General features: G+C 41.1%; 1 protein-coding gene across 2 annotated transcripts in view; it reads right to left on the bottom strand.

Moving 5' to 3' along the window:
• Positions 1–15,059, bottom strand: part of FNDC1 (fibronectin type III domain containing 1) — an 80,734-nt gene extending 65,675 nt beyond the window's left edge. For both annotated transcript variants that reach the window (XM_032216735.1, XM_032216736.1), the window contains exon 1: positions 14,756–15,059. In XM_032216735.1, coding sequence (XP_032072626.1) covers positions 14,756–14,843 — 88 coding nt within the window. In that variant the 5' untranslated portion in view covers positions 14,844–15,059. The remainder of the gene's footprint in view (positions 1–14,755) is intronic.
• Positions 15,060–17,362: the final 2,303 nt, after the last annotated feature.

Raw genomic sequence — 17,362 nt, 5'->3', positions numbered from 1 at the left:
CTTTCTTGCCACAGTTCTTAAGTGAATCTTAAATGAAGATGTTATATCTTAAGTAAATCTTAAGTCTTAAGTGAAGATGTTATACAGTAGAATCTCTGGTCACGAACGCTTCTGACCAAAATATTCACATTCTCCCCCCCTCCTCCCCCGCTGCTGATTTCCCCTTCTGCACCATTTTTTTTGTAAGCGCCAAATTTCCAAAATTAGGTTTGATTCATGACCAAATCAGTTTGCGACCAATGTTATGGAACAAATTATGGTTGTGACCAGAGGTTCTACTGTATTCATGCCTTTACATACTCTATATCACCTCAAAATGTTGCACAGCCTTCATAAGTTTCTAATACAGATAAAATTAAATACAACATCAAAACCATAAAAAAGTAAAATTAACCTGGCTGGAAAATCCTATGCCTGTCTTGCTATTATTACTGACACACTTGCTGCAGTATTTGATGGCTAAAAGAAAAAAAATATTGTTAAAGTGTGTATTATGTTCACTCCCATGTCTTGTCTGCTGGGTTGATTTTGAATTCATTAAAAGAGCTTATTTTACATCAAATCCCTCTCATATTATTCTCCTATGTTCAATAAACCCTAAGAGACAGCATATATACATGAAATTCCTGTAACTGTATATTTAGTAAATTGTGGAGCTGAGTTTATCCAATTAACTCAGTTTTTGGGCTTGAGTAATCACATACAATAAAGGAAATAAAACTATTTAGAATGAAGTGTAGTTGGCTATTTGTGATTAAGGATGTCATGCAGAAACAATTATAGTTTTGATCAGGAAAATACCCTTAAAAAACCCTTTTGTTCTTTCAGGGGTTTTTTTAATGATTTTTCCATGGCACATCACATATTGTTTTGAATAAAAAAACAGCAGCTGCACATTTTTAAAAACCTACATTATTTTAAAATGCATTAAAAAAATAAAAGAAAAAAACCCAGCACACTTACCAGCAGGCAGAAACTCCAAGTCGATATTTTTCAAAGAAACTTTCCCACCATTTTGGAATCCTCCAACCTCCGTGCCCCTCCCCTCCGGAAAATCCAGGAAGTAACACTGGCGACCTCTCTAGCCATTTCCTACAGCTCTATGGTACTAGATCATTTTTTTCTTATAAAATGATGTAAACGCGACCGGCGCATGGGGGGGGGAGGTCCGTTTTGTTGCTTTAACGTTTTAATATCTTCAATGAAAGTACTGAGACAGAGAGAGAGAGGGGGATTAGACAGGGTGTCTTTTGTCTTGCCCTGGTTAGGATTTCTTAAGCAAATCCACTGAGCTTTCAACATGAAGCCAGAAAATCGGGACTTTTTTAAAAGGCGGAGGGACACGGGAAAAATTGTTATAGAGCGTGCTTGTCACGCTGAAATCGGTACGTCTGGTCACCCTAACCAACACCACTCTCACAATGCTACTCTGAACACACTCGTTCTCCCAACGGGGAGCTTACCTAACAGTAAAGAATCTACAGTAATTAACTGCGGCACAAAGATCATACAAACTGACTATAAACAACAGCATGACAAAGTTGCAACAATGGTGCATTAGAATATCTGCAAGAAATACAATTTGCCTGCAAGAAAGAACTGGGGGACAACAAAATAGATGAAGTAAGAAAAAATGAAGAAGCTAAATGCTTTGGGACTTTAGAATTCAAACAGACAAGCTTCTGCTACACAACACCCCACACTTAACAATTATTGATAAGAAAGACAAAAAAAGTCAGGAGAGTAGACATTGCAATACCTGGAGACAGTAGAAGAGAATAGAAAGAACTGGGGGGGGGGATCATAAAACATAAACAGCTGCAAATAGAAATAGAACGACTGTGACAAAATAAGCAAAGCTAGTACTAATAACCGGCACCTGAGATGCAATTCCAAAACTTCTGGAGCACCACTTGAACATTATAGGCATTGACAAACCACCATCCATCAATTATAACAGGCAGCTTTATTTGGAAGAGCTTACAACCTGTGACAATACATTTAATATTATTAAGCAACATCTGCCTATCCCAGATCCTTGAGAAAGACTCAATAGATGGACAAAAATGCAAAATCCAGTCCAAAAATCTTGCTGATTGTGTGATCAACTGTAATAATAATGGAAGTGACAGGGCCTGTGGCATTCTTAGTAGGTAATCACCAACTCGTATCAATCAAGTATGGATTAATTCATAAATCAGTGACATCCCATTTCCACCTGTCTGCAATTTTAAATAGCACAAAATTTCACCTCTAACAATACATGCTTTGTTGGCATGTATTTTTTGCATTCAATGTTTCTTACTATATATGTTTTGCATCGTATTTTTGAGCCAGTTGTCAACTCCAAAGTCAACAAAACAGTAAGGAAAGTCATACATATTTGGATCAGTTTATGATTCAAAGAATAATTATATTCCATTTGTCACAGTAATTCAAATTAGGTTTAAAAATGGGTGAAATTAATTTCTTCCCTGTTATTAGTTACTAGGCCCAAAGTTGGTAGTATAATAGATCTTTCAGTCCATGAATTAATTACATTTATGCTATCTATCTTTTTTCCTTCTTCAAGTCAGTCTTCAGTTCTGGCAACTGCCTGGCTAAAGTTCTGAGATTTTTTTAGGGGAGATTAACTCTAATCCTCCCCATCCAAACCTATATTATGACTCATTCCTTGCAACATTTTGGAATGGGATCACCACTGTAAGATGAACTACTAAAATATGAACTTAGATTTCTTTTTCATTTTCAAGTGAAACAGGGAAAAAGAGAAAAAGCTGGATACAATGAAATAAAGGTGAACAAAGAGCACATCCAACATATTTTTATTCGTCTAGCAAAAACAGAAATTCTACATGTCTGTGTCTGGTAGTTTTTCATTCTGAATGAAGGATATATATCCACAAGTTTTCTAGTTAGTACAACTCACAATACAGGGTTGCTGTTGTGGAGGGAAAGAAGAAACATAATCAGAGATGGGATTCAATTTTTTTACTACCGGTTCTGTCGGCGTGGCTTGGTGGGAGTGACATTGCTTGGTGGGTGTCGCTTGGTGGGCATGGCAGGGGAAGGATACTGTAAAATCTCCATTTTCTCCCAATCAGCTGGGACTCAGGAGGCAGGGAGAAGATGGGAGCAGGGCCAGTCAGAGATCGTATTTACCGGTTCTCCAAACTACTCAAAATTTCCACTACCGGTTCTCCAGGACTGGTCTGAACCTGCTGAATAACACCTCTGGGCATAATGTTGTGTGTTAAGTAATGCACATTCCAGTGTGTTGAGCGAAATTAATTATTAGACATTCTCCTTCAAGTCCTTTTAGAAGAAAATTAACATTGTTCCCTAAGACTTTACCCAAAACAATTAATGGACAAAAGTCTAACTTTAGAACTCAAAACAAGGGCAAACTAACATCAGAGCATTTCATCCATCAAGGATGTTCCGTTGCAGATTTTATAGAAGCCTCATTACCATGTTGGGCTATGATGATAAGACCTGACTGCCAAACATTCTTCCACTTTGTGTTGCAAGAGGGCATTTTTTTGCCCACCTAAGAAAGATTCATGTTTATAGAAAGGTTTTCCACTCCATCTCTACCGTGCAAGTTGAAATTTCCACTGGTTCTTGCCAACATTCTCTCAGAAATCTGAGAAAATGTCAACGAACACATACTCAAGCTTTAACATGCACTTGATGAAAAAATCTAACATTTTTCTTAATTGTGTCTTTAACAATAAACACAACCAATTAATCAATAGATGCAGTTTATTTATAGGGATTAGAAAGCATCCTCCTTTGCCGAAGTCCAAACTATATAATATCAAAACAGAAAAATTATTTTTAAAAAAAATATCTTTGGAAAATGTAAGTTGAGGTTCATTTTGTTCCTTTCTGTATTGCCATTTACAGCAGCCACAACACCATCCATTTTACAGAGATAATTTTGAAGGTTGTTTCCTGAAAGCCAAGTTTTAGTTTAAAAATAAAAAAAACCTGAAGTTATTTTCACAATGAATATTAATGCATTTGGGTGCATGTTTTACCCAATAATGCATTTATATGTCACCGTATTTAAGAATTTTAAAAATGCACCCTATTAAATACTTCATTCAATATTTTATGTATTTATTTACATTTAATTGTTTATTTATTTATAAAATTGAGACTTCTGAAAACTATTTTTCACAAAGCAAGACTTCTTTGGTGTCTTCGAAAGATAACTAATATTTTGTGTTATACATTTTCAAGACAAAAATAAATTTCTTAGATAAAATGTTTTAAGAAAATGACAGATATGGTCCACTGAACTTAAGGTTATATTCCGCGGTTTTTCATAACAAGAAAGAAAGACTGGATTGTTGTTGTTTTTTTGAAGAAGAGGAGAAATAAATATACTGTGATTTTGATTGATTGATTATGTGCCATTGTTTTCAACTCCTCACAGCCACATGGATACATTTTCTTCCTGAGAATCTTCCCCTAACCTTAGTCTTTCAAGTCTTCAACAATATACTCATCACCACTGTCATTGAGTCTATCTGCCTTGTGGCTGGACATCCCCTTCTCTCTCCTTCCATCTTTTACAAAAAAATAGACCCTTCTCCAGAGAAGTAGGTCTTCACATAATGTGACCAACCTGGATAATTTGAGCCTGGTGATTTGTGCAGTGAAAACTCTGGGGAGACTTAGTGAGACATTTGCATAATTGGGACTTTTAAAGAAGTCCAAGACCTGCCTCAGACAGAGGCCTCAGCTTACCCATTGTTAAGGACAGAATCATAGAACTGAACAATGTAATTTAATTTTCTAGTTCAATCTCTTGGAGATTTTCTTGCCCAGCGAAAACCAGACCCCCTACATTAACTATGTTCACTGAAGGAGAGCCCATCACCTTGCAAGTTACCCTTCCTTTGAATCATGCTTGACTTTATATCATTGCCTCAATCAAACTTATATTCCCAATATTTCCAACCAAACATTACCCTAGTCCAGGGGTCGGCAAACTTAAACACTCAAAGAGACATTTGGACCCATTTCCCACAGAAAAGAAAACACCGGGAGCCACAAAGGTTCTAACCGGAAGCCCCTTGTTCAATTCTGGAGATGACCAGAAGTTCAGTTCCCCCCACCATAGAGTCTCCTCCTAGCACGGCGTACTTTTTCCTCTACCTGTCATAACTGAAAGCCCTATCAATTGTGGAGACAACTAGAAAACCCTCCCCTTGCCATAGAGTCTTCTCCTGGCGCACTGTGCTTCTCTTCCCCCACCACCGGAAGCTCCTCTCAAAATTGTGGTGCCGGCTGGTGACAGAGCCACAGCAGAGGGAGGAAAGAGCCACATGCAGCTCCAGAGCTGCAATTTGCTGACCCCTGCCCTAGTCTGATTCTGCTTAGCTTTTGATTAGATCAGGCTGGCTTACACCACCACCTAATCTGGGATCAGTCTAAAGTTCATTGCCATCAGCAAAGTCATAAGTTTGAAACAAAAATGTCCGTTAGGATTTTAAATACGCATCAAAACAAATTTTGGAAATATTTATCTATTTAAAAAACCTAAATTATTTCCAAATTTCAAATAGCTTCTCCATGTGCCCAGCTTTGATGCTAAGGCTTTTACATGCTGTACAGCTAATGAAAAAAACCATGATGTGGTTGGAAAAAGGACAGTGATGTTACTACTTTCTCTCCTATCTTTTTTTTTTTAAGCATGAAAATAAAATAAAGAATGTACATTATAGACGAGAAGCACTTCAGTTTCCGAACACTATTTGGAAAAAGATGAATCTAAAGCTGGTTAAAGGAGTCTTTGTTTGCTCTATATTATAGTCAATAAACTCCAAGGTCATGGAAATTGCAATATAGGACATGAATGGAGTATAGAAATAAAGTAAATAGTAGCAGAAGCAGAAAATCTCCATTTTCCATAATAAAAATCCAATGTAATTTTAAGACCCTTTCAATATTCTGCTCCTGGCTTCAGTAACAACATTGTTTGGCAAACCTATCCAAAATTTCTCTTGTTTTCCTTTCCTTTTCACAAAGTCTTAGTAAACCCATTCACTAAGATTAGTAGTTCATTGTTTCAATCAAAAATCTCTTTTCTTGTTCCCCACTTCAAGCTCTTGAATGGTTCTTATTCAAAGATTGCCCAACCATGCATCCTTCCAAATTCTAGTGAAGGTTCAGAAGTAGGATTTGAGCTGGTTGGCAGAAATGCTGCTCCATTTTGGACAGATTTGGAAGATTCCTGAATGAAGTCACTCCAGAAGATGACCTTTTCTGATCTTTACTATATAATTTTTCATAGGACAGTTTGTTAAATTTAACAGATTTTGCTAGGATTTGCCTTCTTAAAGTCTTGCAAAGAGCATAAGGATTAAAGATCATGTAATTATGTAATAAAGGTAAAGGTTCCTCTCGCACATATGTACTAGCTGTTCCTGATTCTAGGGGGCAGTGCTCATCTCCATTTCAAAGCCGAAGAGCCAGCGCTGTCCGAAGATGTCTCCATGGTCATGTGGCTGGCCATGGAGACATATTCCTGACTAAACGCCAAAGGAGCATGGAACACTGATCCAAAGGTGACCCCTATTTTTCTACTTGCATTTTTACATGCTTTCAAGCTGCTAGGTTGGGACAAATAACGGGAGCTCACTCTGTTAAATGGTGCTAGGGATTCAAACCGCTGAACTGCCGACCTTCTGATAGACAAGCTCAGCGTCTTAGCCACTGAGCCACCGCATCCAACATATGTGTGCGGGGAACCTTTACCTAATTATGTAATATTGTCTGGAAAGCCAAGTTAAGCAGCAGTTAAGACATCAGAAGACTGTGAGTTCTAGTCCCACCTTAAGCACAAAACCAGCTGGATGGCCTGGACGTAGTCATTCTCTCTTAGCCTTAGAAAGGACGTAAGAGCAAACTATTTCCAAAATCTTGCCAAGAAAATTGCAAGCACTAGTCTAGCCAGTTGCTAAAAGCCAATATCGAAGTCACTCTCTTGCAGGAGTTTCTTCTCCTTTCTTCCTCTTTTTCTGAGTTTAGCCATCTCTTAAAACAAGCAGAGTGAAAGATACAGAGGTGACACAGAGCGAATCCATAGCTCTCTACCTATCCCCTACTGCTCCCTTGTGGTCACTGGGTCATGAAGTGCTGAACAGCCTGTGCCACTGGAATTGGGCCTCTAGTAGAATGGACATGATTCAGAGTCATAATCTTATTTTATGTTGTTTTTCCCTGATTTTCTCAGTGTGGCTTACAGTTCTTGGATTTCCTGACCCTCCTTAGCTTTCCAAGATCAAACAAGATAGGCCAGGGTAGCAGAGGTGGTATTCAGCAGGTTCTGACCAGTACCGGTAGCGGAAATTTTCAGTAGTTCGGAGAACTGGTAAATACCACTTCTGACTGGTCCCACCCCTATCTATTCTCTGCCTTCCGAATCCCAGCTGATCGGGAGGGAATGGGGATTTTGCAGTATCTTTCCCCTGAATGAGGGGGAATGGAGATTTTACAGTATCCTTCCCCTGCCATGCCCACCAAGCCATGCCATGCCATGCCACACCCACCAAGCCAGGCCCACAGAACCAGTAGTAAAGAAAAAAAGAATCCCACCACTGCAGGGAAATGTTTTTCACACTTGGAACTTTAAGATGAGTATCCCAAAGGTGCTTTTTCAAGAGGCAACTGGACTTCCTGGTGTCTCTTTGAAGATGTTTCACTTTCCATCCAAGGAGCTTCTTCAGCTCTGGATGTGAAGCAAAACATTTTCAAAGCAAAACCAGAAAGTCCAGTTGCCTCTTGAAAAAGCACCTTTGGGACAATCATGACCTGGATGTCTGGGAATCTCCATAGACATTTAAGAAGAGTATATTTTTCAACTCAGAATATTTCCCAGCCAGCATAAAGTCCATGCCTCTTAAAGTGGCCCAAGTTTGAGAAACACTGGATTGCGGCTGCCACTAATAAAAGGACATTCCAATAGTCAAGATGTTTAATTTTTCCTTTTTTTAGAAACAGTAATTGCAACAATAATAATAATTGCAATAGTTATGGAAACTGCTATGGAAGGAATGTTATTAGAAAATTCTCTTTTCCCTACATGTCAATGCATGCCAGCATTTGGAACTTTTGCACCATCCAAAAATAAAGTATGCTGTATCTTTTCCCTTGAAAATTATTTCATTCATAAATTTTAATAGGGCAATTATTCACTAAAGGAATGTTTCATTACAATAGTTGGCAAAACTTTCACATTTTGGGGGAAGAAAGAAAATAGACAATTTTTAAAAGAAAAAATGGCCGAGGATTTAATCCCTTTCTCAAAACTACAGGGAGTTCTTGAATTATGACCACAATTGAGACTGCAATTGTGGTCACAAGTTGTGACCATCACTAAATGGGTCATTACATGGCCAAGGCCAATTTTGTGACCCTTTTGCAGTGGTTGTTAAGTGAGCCCATTGTAAACACTGATTTTTGGCAAATACATTGTAAATCATGGTCACACGACCACAAGATGCCATCAGTGGCCATACATGCAGACCAGTCGCCAAGCACATAAAATGTGGTCATATGACCAGAACTTTGAATCTGGGCTTATAAATACCTTTATTTGGGGGGCTGTCATAACTTTGAACAGTCTCTGAGCAACCTGAGTCGTAAGTTGAGGACTACCTGTATTTCATTCATTAACATTTCCTTCAAGCAAATCAAGGACAGATATTCAATAAGGGATGTTTCTCAACCTAGGTAAAAGTCTGTAGAGATTCTCAGTCATCCGGGTCATGGTTGTCCCAAAGGTGCTTTTTCAGGAGGCAACTGGACTTTGTTTTTTTAATCTTTGAAGATGCCTCACTTCTCATCCAAGAAGCTTCTTCAGCTCTGACAGGATAGTGGGGAATGGAAGGATTTATACACCTTGCAGACAGTTGATCATTTGCTTCCTTTTAGAGGGTTGTTGAAGTGCTTGGAGGTTTATCTGTGTCCTCAGGGTTACCTGAGTGGTGCTCCTGGTTTCCTGCAGTGTGCAATTTTTCCTCTGGATATCCATTCCTACTCCCACACCATTCAAAGGGTGTTCAGATTACCAGCTGCCTGCAAGGAACATAAATCCTTCTATTCTCCACTATCCAGTCAGAGCTGAAGAAGCTTTTTGGATGAGAAGTGAAAGATCTTCAAAGAGAAACCAAGAAAGTCCAGTTGCCTCTTGAAAAAACACCTTGGATCAACCTGGGTAACTTTAAGATCTATGGACTTCAGCTCTCAGAATCCCCACACTTCTTGGGGAATTTGGGGAGCTGAAATCCACACTGGTGGGTTGCAACTTTCCTCACCATCTTAAAATTGCCGAGGTTGAGAAATGCTGGTCTACTGTAGCTTTCCTCACTAGCTGCCTTCCAGAGATGCATTTCTTAATCTGATATTGGGAATGATGCTTAGCCAGGCTAACTGGGAATGATGATCTGTAAGATCTGTGAAAAATGAAAGGGTGCAGCTCTGCAGGAAACTGGCAGAACCAACTGAAGTTACAAATTTACTGACGCAGAGCTCAGCAAGAGCATATTTTTGGTCACCTCTCCCATGCATATAGGTATGCTCTCCGTTGCCTATGTGCGACATCTGGAGGTGGGAGAAGGGGGGGAGTTACTTCCAGAGTTATTGTTAGTTGCAAAGTCATGTCCGACCCATCATGACCTTATGGACAACATTCCTCCAGGCCTTCCTATCCTCTACCATCCTCTGGAGTCCATTTAAGCTCACGCCTTGCTTCAGTGACTCCATCCAGCCACCTCATTCTCTGCCGTCCCTTTCTTCTTTTGCCATCAATCTTTCCCAGCATTAGGCTCTTCTCCAATGAGTCCTTCCTTCTCATTAGGTGGCCAAAGTATTTAGGTTTCATCTTCAGGATTTGGCCTTCTAAAGAGGAGTCATGGTTGACCTCCTCTAGGACTGACCGGTTTGATTGCCTTGCAGTCCAAGGGACTCGCAGGAGTCTCCTCCAGCACCATACTTCAAGGGCCTCAATTCTTTGGTGCTCAGCCTTCCTTATGGTCCAAATTTCACAGCCATACATTGCAACTGGGAAAACCATAGCCTTGACTATACACACTTTTGTTGGCAGGGTGATGTCTCTGCTTTTTAGTATGCTGTCTAGATTTGCCATAGCTTTAGATATTTCCAGAGTGGAGTATCTAAAGCTGTGCTTCTACCATCTAATTTGCAGGTGGTTGATGAGGTAGAGAGGATGGGATGTGGGCATAGTCCTTTGGAAACAGCTAGTAGGCACAGTAGGGACTGTGTGGGTTTGCCTTAATGGAATTTAATTCTGAGTGGACAAGTAGAGGTAGTCCTCAGTTTACAACCGCAATTGAGCCCAACATTTATGTAGCTGAACAAAACATTGGTTAAGTGAATTTTGCCTCATTTGACGACTTTTCTTGCCACCCTTGTTAACCAAATCATTGCATTGGTTAAGGTAGTTTACACAGTTGTTAAGTGAATCCAGATGCCCCATTGACTTTGCTGGTCGGGAGACGGCAAAAGCTGAACACGGGACCCCAGGGCACTGCGGCCGTCCTAAATACGAACCAGTTGCCAAACATCTGAATTTTGACCACGTGACCGTAGGGATGCTGCAACGGTCATAAGTGTGAAAAACGGTCACAAGTCACTTTTTCAGTGCTGTTGTAACTTTGAACAGTCACTAAATGAACTGTTGCAAGTTGAAAACTACCTGTATAAGATTGCACTGTTATCCTGCAGACTGTAGACTGGCCTTACAGATGTGCTGGACTATCATTCTCATCATTCCTGCTTAGCATGTCTAAGCATTGTTCTAAATATGAGATTAAGAATTGCACCTCTGGAAGGCAGCTGGCAAGGAAAGGTGAGGCCAAGACAGGCTGCTCAGGTGAAAAATGTCACAGTAAACATAAGAAATCATCATTCGAGTGGATGTCCTTTAACTAAATTCCAGATTTCTGAAATTCTAGAATTCTTTCCAAGGAGGTACAGGTATTCCTTGACTTACAACAATTCATTTACTGTATTTTCCGGAGTATAAGATGCACTGGAGTATAAGACACACCAAGATTTTCAAGAGGCAAATTAAAAAAAAGTTTTTGTGCTCTGCAGACCTCCCAAAAATGGTCTGTTTTTCGTGAAAACAGGCCTGTTTTTTTGTCCAAAAAAGGGCATGAATAGGCTTTAGGAGGCTTATAGAGTGCTCCTGGGGGCTGGGCCCCCTAAAACAAGCCCCATTTTTCACTCATTCCTGCCCTCCACAGCCCCCAGGAGCACTCTGGAAACCTCCTAAAGGCTATGCACGGCCATTTTGGTGAAGGGGGAGGGGTTTTGGGAGGCCAAAGATGCTGTATTCAATGTATAAGACGCACCCAGATTTTCACCCTTTTTTGAGGGAAAAAGGTGCGCCTTATACTCCCAAAATACGGTAGTTACTGTTCAAAGTTACAACAACACTGATAATAGTGACTTAGGATCGTTTTTCACACTTATGACCATTGCAGCATCCCAATGGTAAGGTGATTTATATTCATTTGCTTGACAGCTGACTCCTATTTATGACAGTTGCAATGTTCAGGAGTCACTTTGCGACTGGGTAGGCATGACTAGAGTAGGCGTGGCCAGCTCGACATCACTCGTGTCGGGGTCCCCTGTAGTGGCCTGGGTTTTGTGACAGCCTCCTGCAATCTTCTGCCGGTGAAAACAGAGCTCAGGAGGGCCGCACGTGGTCCTCCCCAGCTTCATTTTCACTGGCAGAGGCACCGTGGCCCAGTCCTTCGCTGTTTCCAGGGCAGCCCCATGGGCCAGATCTAACCACCTCACAGGCTGGAACCAGCCCGTGGGCCTTTACTTTGACACCGCTGACCTATAACAAGTTCATTTGGAATTGATTTGGAACTGAACAGAATAGAGCCAGCAATTATTTTATCCTTCAATATCTTGTGACTGTTTCCATATAACAGCAAAGACCAAAACAGAAAAAATTCCCTGCTCATCCAATTGGTTTTGTCCACATTATTCTCTGATCTGTGCATCCAATTGTTCTAACTAGGTTAACGGAGCAAAGCTGAGGTTCAGCACGAGACTTTGGACAAAGGCCAAACATATACAGATTGAAGAATAATGTGAAGAAATATATATATATGCTTGGAGAATCAATAAATGCCCTCTGAGTGAGTTGCAGGTGCTTTAACTGGAGAGTCTCTGGACAGGACATTCCATATTACGTTAGGGTGTTCCAGCAGCCACTCCCTGAAAGCCAACGTCCTGCAATGTTTTTTTTTCCCCAAAAGAAACAGAAAAGCTGGAAAAAATGCAGTGGGAACTCTTCAGGAGTTGCCACACCTACCTTTATGATCTAAGGCATTTTGCTGGAAACAACCACAGTTGTATTGACACAATTTATACCTGATGAGAGATACTTCACGGTGCATTTTTTTAACTGCCATGAAATAGCTGATATTCAAAACCTGGGAGAGGGGAAACCTCTGAGTAAGGCCCATTTGTTTTTGTTTTAGCTTTCCAACCTGACATCATGAACTTACTGTATTTTCTCAAGTTTATGTTTTCTTGATTCTAAAGGGATTTGCTTCCAAGCACTCTGCCTTGCTTAGGATTTAGCCCCTACCTTAACAATCCTATCATATTGTGGCAACGAACTGGCCCTGTGGGCAAATATGCAGTAGTAATTCTTATACTTTACTCCAAGCTCAACTTGTATGGGCATATTACTTACCTTTCTTCCCTCCCTGCAAGAGAAAAGTACATGCCTTTTTTAACTACACAGATCAAAAGGACCAAAAATAAAAGCAAAAAAAGAGTGGGAGGTGGGGAACATTCTTTTCTTATGCATAAAACTTTATTTTTTTTAAAAAACTAGCAAGAACTAATATTTAAAATACAGAAAAAAGAGAGAAAAAGAAAGAAAAAGACAAAGTTAAAAGAGGAAGGAAGGAAGGAAGGAAGGAAGGAAGGAAGGAAGGAAGGAAGGAAGAAAGGAAGGAAAAATAGGATTTTGATTTTCTTTACAACAGTTATAAATTAACTTCTTACTCATAGTTACAATATGACTTTTTCTACTATCTATTTTTTTCTAGTCATTAAAACCATATGACACAATTTCATTCCCTCCTCCCTGTTTCACACACACTGTAGGGGTTTCCAGTAAGCATTAAACTTAGGTAATGTCTTTTCTCTGATCAGAGTTGTCAATCTGGCCATCTCAGCAAGTTCCAACATCTTCACTATCCATTCCTCCATCGTGTGTAGGATTAAATCTTATCTCCTTTATGCTTACAATAGTCTTGTTGCAGGAGTCAAATATAAAAATGAAGTTCCGTGACTTTTCCCTAATTGGTTGATCAATCAATCCCAAAAGAAAAGCCTCTAGTTTCAGTTGTATATACCTCTTAAAAAAATCTTCTGAATTAATGTCTGTAATTGAACCCAAAACTTTCTAGCTCTTTAGCACATCCACCAAGCATGATAAAAGACCTTTTTTGCTGGTTACACTTCCAATACAACTTTGAAGTATCTTTACAGATTCTAGACAATTTTTTTTCCAATGACATAGATCAATGATACATGACTTTATTTTAAAAAAAATGGATGTGGGGAATGTTTTGAGCAGGGGAAAACAATCCAGACCCTGGAAATTCTCTCCAACAGCATGCATGGCAAGTTCTCCCTCAGTCATTCCTCACTGTTTCATTATTATTATTATTATTTCCCTCCAAATCTTATTTCCGATCACTCTTCTGGAGTTAGCCTAGGCAATAGTTACCGCAAATCTGCCCTGCAGCATTCGCTGAGGAATGCTATCCCTGAATGGCAATCTTTGCACTGTAAACAGCTCAGCAGCTTTCTTCAGTTCTTTGGAACAGTTTGTATTTTGTGTTTGCTTTTACACTTAAGAACAACTGGGTCAGGTTTCCCATCTCTGTGGGGCTGCACAGCCAAAACAGACGTGGAAGGATTACAGAGGTGGAGATCTGAGCTTTGGAGAAGTGAGAATGTGTATGTGTGTGGTGTGGTGTGGTGTGGTGTGGTGTGGTGTGGTGTGGTGTGGTGTGTGTGTGTGTGTGTGTGTGTGTGTGTGTGTGTGAGAGAGAGAGAGAGAGAGAGAGAGAGAGAGAGAGAGAAGCTGTGGTCCCATATACACAAATAAACATTTGCTCCATTGCATTGCTAGGTTTTCTTAAAGAAAAGAAAAACTTTTGTGGAGAGCCATGCTCTATCAATCCACTTTTAAAAGAAAAAAGAAGACAATGCTGCCCAATCACTTTTGCCTGTTCATTCTATGGGATGCAAAAAGAAAAAGAAAGAAAAAGTCCAGGCTAGCAGAATTTTGCCCCGCCAGGAAGCCGAATTGCTGACAGACCCCAAAGCAGGTGGAGAGAAGAGCTATACGGGGCAAGAGAGGGGGATAAGAATTGGGAAGCGCGACATTTCTCACGCAAGGTATTCCTACGGTGGAAGTGGCTGGCGTTGCGACTGTCTGAAGTGCCGACCCTCCAGATACACGCGCGTCCTCCTTGGCCAACAAAGCCAACTGGGGAGCATTGGAGGTGTAGTCCCACGCATCCTGGGGTGCCATGCTGAGGAATGTAACCGGGGGTGTGGAGAAACGTCCCAACCCCTTCTGCAAACTACCCCAGGGGGCTCCCAAGTTCCCTCCCTCTCCATAAGGGCGCCCGCGGGCACGCCGTCGAGAGAAACGAACCGGGGACTGTACCTGGGGAGGCAGAGTGGAGCAAGGAGACGAGGAGCACCAGAAGCGTCCCGACGGTGAGCAAGAAGGTTCGCGAAGCCGAAGCAGCCATGGAGCCGGTGGGCGCAAGGGACCAAAGGGGCGCCTTGAAAGCTGCCAAAGGGAAGGTAGGAAGCGGTGTCCGCAGAAGGTGGCTGGGAGTTGACGACGGCGGGCCGGTGCAAAGACCGCGCTCTTCCTCCGCGCTTCCCCTCTGGTTCCCACTAGCAGAGATCAGCCTCGCCTCCGTTGCCGTCTTTGCTCGCCCCTTCTATTCATCGCTGTCCCCGCTTCTCTCCGCGGGGCTGCCTCGCCGGCCACCTGTCTCCTCCTGCTGGCCGGTGGCGCCATTGCAGTCTCCGCGATTCGAAGTAAAGTAAACGAAACAGACGCTTCCAATCGGGTTCCGTTGGGGACAGAATCGGAGGGAGATCGAACTGTGAGGTGATCACTGGGAATCTCCATCACAAAATCAACCAGGGATCAGCCGTCCAAAACAATGGCTCTGCTAGGCGGAGGAGGTTTGCTTGCCGTGTCAATTGAGACGGCAGGCGAGGAAAGTAATAGGTCTGAAGGCAAAGTTTTTAAAAATGTGAAAGACAAAGTACACCAAGGGACATTACGTTCCCTTCTCCTGTTCTGTTTTCGGAATTCATTTCATTGCATTTTTATTGCTTCTCTTTTAAAGGACGACATATAGGCCCCAAACTTTTATCCATACAGCAACCTTGTGAAGTAGTATGTAAGGCAAGAAGAACCTGCTAAATTTCTAGACCAAACTAAGTTCTGCCTTGTTTTAATCATGGTTGCTGACTTGCTTTGTTTTCTTCTTAATGTCCTATACCTCTGTGATTTTAGTTGTTTAGCACATTCAAACATGTTATAATTTTTACTATCACCCTTTAAGTTATAGTAAACAAAAAGTTTCTATCCTGTTTCCCCAAAAATAAGCCCTCCCTGGATAATAAGCCCAATCGGGCTTTTGAGCGCATGTGCTAAAATAAGCCCTTCCCTGAAAATAAGCCCTCCCCGAAAACATTGCAACACAGCAGCAGCCATGAGGTGATCATACTTGCCGCCTCCTGCACCTGAAAAATAATAACCTCCCCCAAAATAAGGTCAAGTACTTATTTCGGGGGTCAAAAGAAAATAAGACCCTGTCTTATTTTCAGGGAAACATGGTAGGTTTGAGTTTCTTTTTAAGAAGGGCTATACAAGGCTAGATTTTTCATATGTAATATAAACATACTGCTAAACCAGAAAATATACAATTTTTGATTAGCTCAGGGTCCACATCAAGTTTAACTAGAGCTTTCTTTTGGGCTCCCAAAATCTGGATGACCACTGCTAGTCCTAATGTTGATGGCACACTACAAAAAGGGGTGTGACCAGAATTGAATTGGCAGAAGGGTTGGGAATTATTAAGGGTGAATGAATGTCTTAACTTCTCTTCTGTTTTAAAAAGACCAAATAACCTTCCCCCTAACTGTTTTTAGCATCCCTCCTCAGAAACTCACAGACTCAGGTGGTTCCCAAGTTTTATAGTTTATTTTTTCTTTTAAAACCTGAAAGCAGGTTTTAAGGCTTTTATTCATCCATGCACTTTCCTATTGATTTCTTCTCATCCGTCTTGTACAAGAATGAGAAGTTACAAATGCTTATGAAGTGTCTTATGAAGCAACATTATAGTGGATGTAATTGAAGAAAAATTCTGGAGCAAATCATTACTTCCAGCCTTGATATTGATATATTCAAAAAACCCTCCCCCCTCCTCCTATATGCAGTTTTAAGACTTCATAAGGTAAAAATGCCCTTCAAGCTAAACACTGGAAATTTGAAAACTAAAAAACTTATTCCCTCAAACTTCCCTCCATGTTTCCCTTTGCTAGGCAGCAGAACAACATCTTAACAGAAGGGTTGTGTCTTGCACACAGAGTAGAACCAACTATTCATTCATACTAAAATCATTCCCTTGTAAGAAGAATAAAAGTTGTAATGGTAGTCCTCAAGTATTATTTACATAGCAGGAAATATATAAGCCTATTAATGGGCTGACCTATAGATGAGAAGAAATTTTGCAAGTGTTGTTGTACCATAACTGAGGAAATTGCCTCCTCATACTGACATAAAGGACATTACAATCAGGAGTGGGCTTCAAAAATTTTAGCAAGGGGTTCTCTGCCTGGTTGCTGGGTGGGCATGTCCATGGTGGGTGTGCCTAATTGGGTTCCAGAGGTTTTCCTCAAGCCTCTGGGAGGGCGAAAAAGACCGCCCCAGGCTTTGGAGGCCCTCTGGAGCCTGGAAATGGGCCCATTTCCAGCCTTCCCGAACTTCCAGTAGGCTTGTTTTTCACCCTCCCCAAGCTTCCACACTCACCCTGCACTTATCTGCATCCAAAATGGGCTGCGTGGGGACTCCTGGGAGGGGAAGGTGGACTGGACTGGGCCAGCCAGGAGTGGGATTTGGGGGGGTAGGTTTCTCTGAACTGCACAGAATCTTAGCTAGATGTTCTCCCGAATCCCTGCAAACCCCCAGCAGCCCACCCCTGATTACAATGATGCTTTCAAGATAGTCAGAAGAGCAAAGAGGTCA

The sequence above is a fragment of the Thamnophis elegans genome, chromosome 4, assembly GCF_009769535.1.
Source record: "Thamnophis elegans isolate rThaEle1 chromosome 4, rThaEle1.pri, whole genome shotgun sequence".
Classification (NCBI taxonomy): Eukaryota; Metazoa; Chordata; class Lepidosauria; order Squamata; family Colubridae; genus Thamnophis; species Thamnophis elegans.
This window is presented reverse-complemented; position numbering and strand designations above follow the sequence as displayed.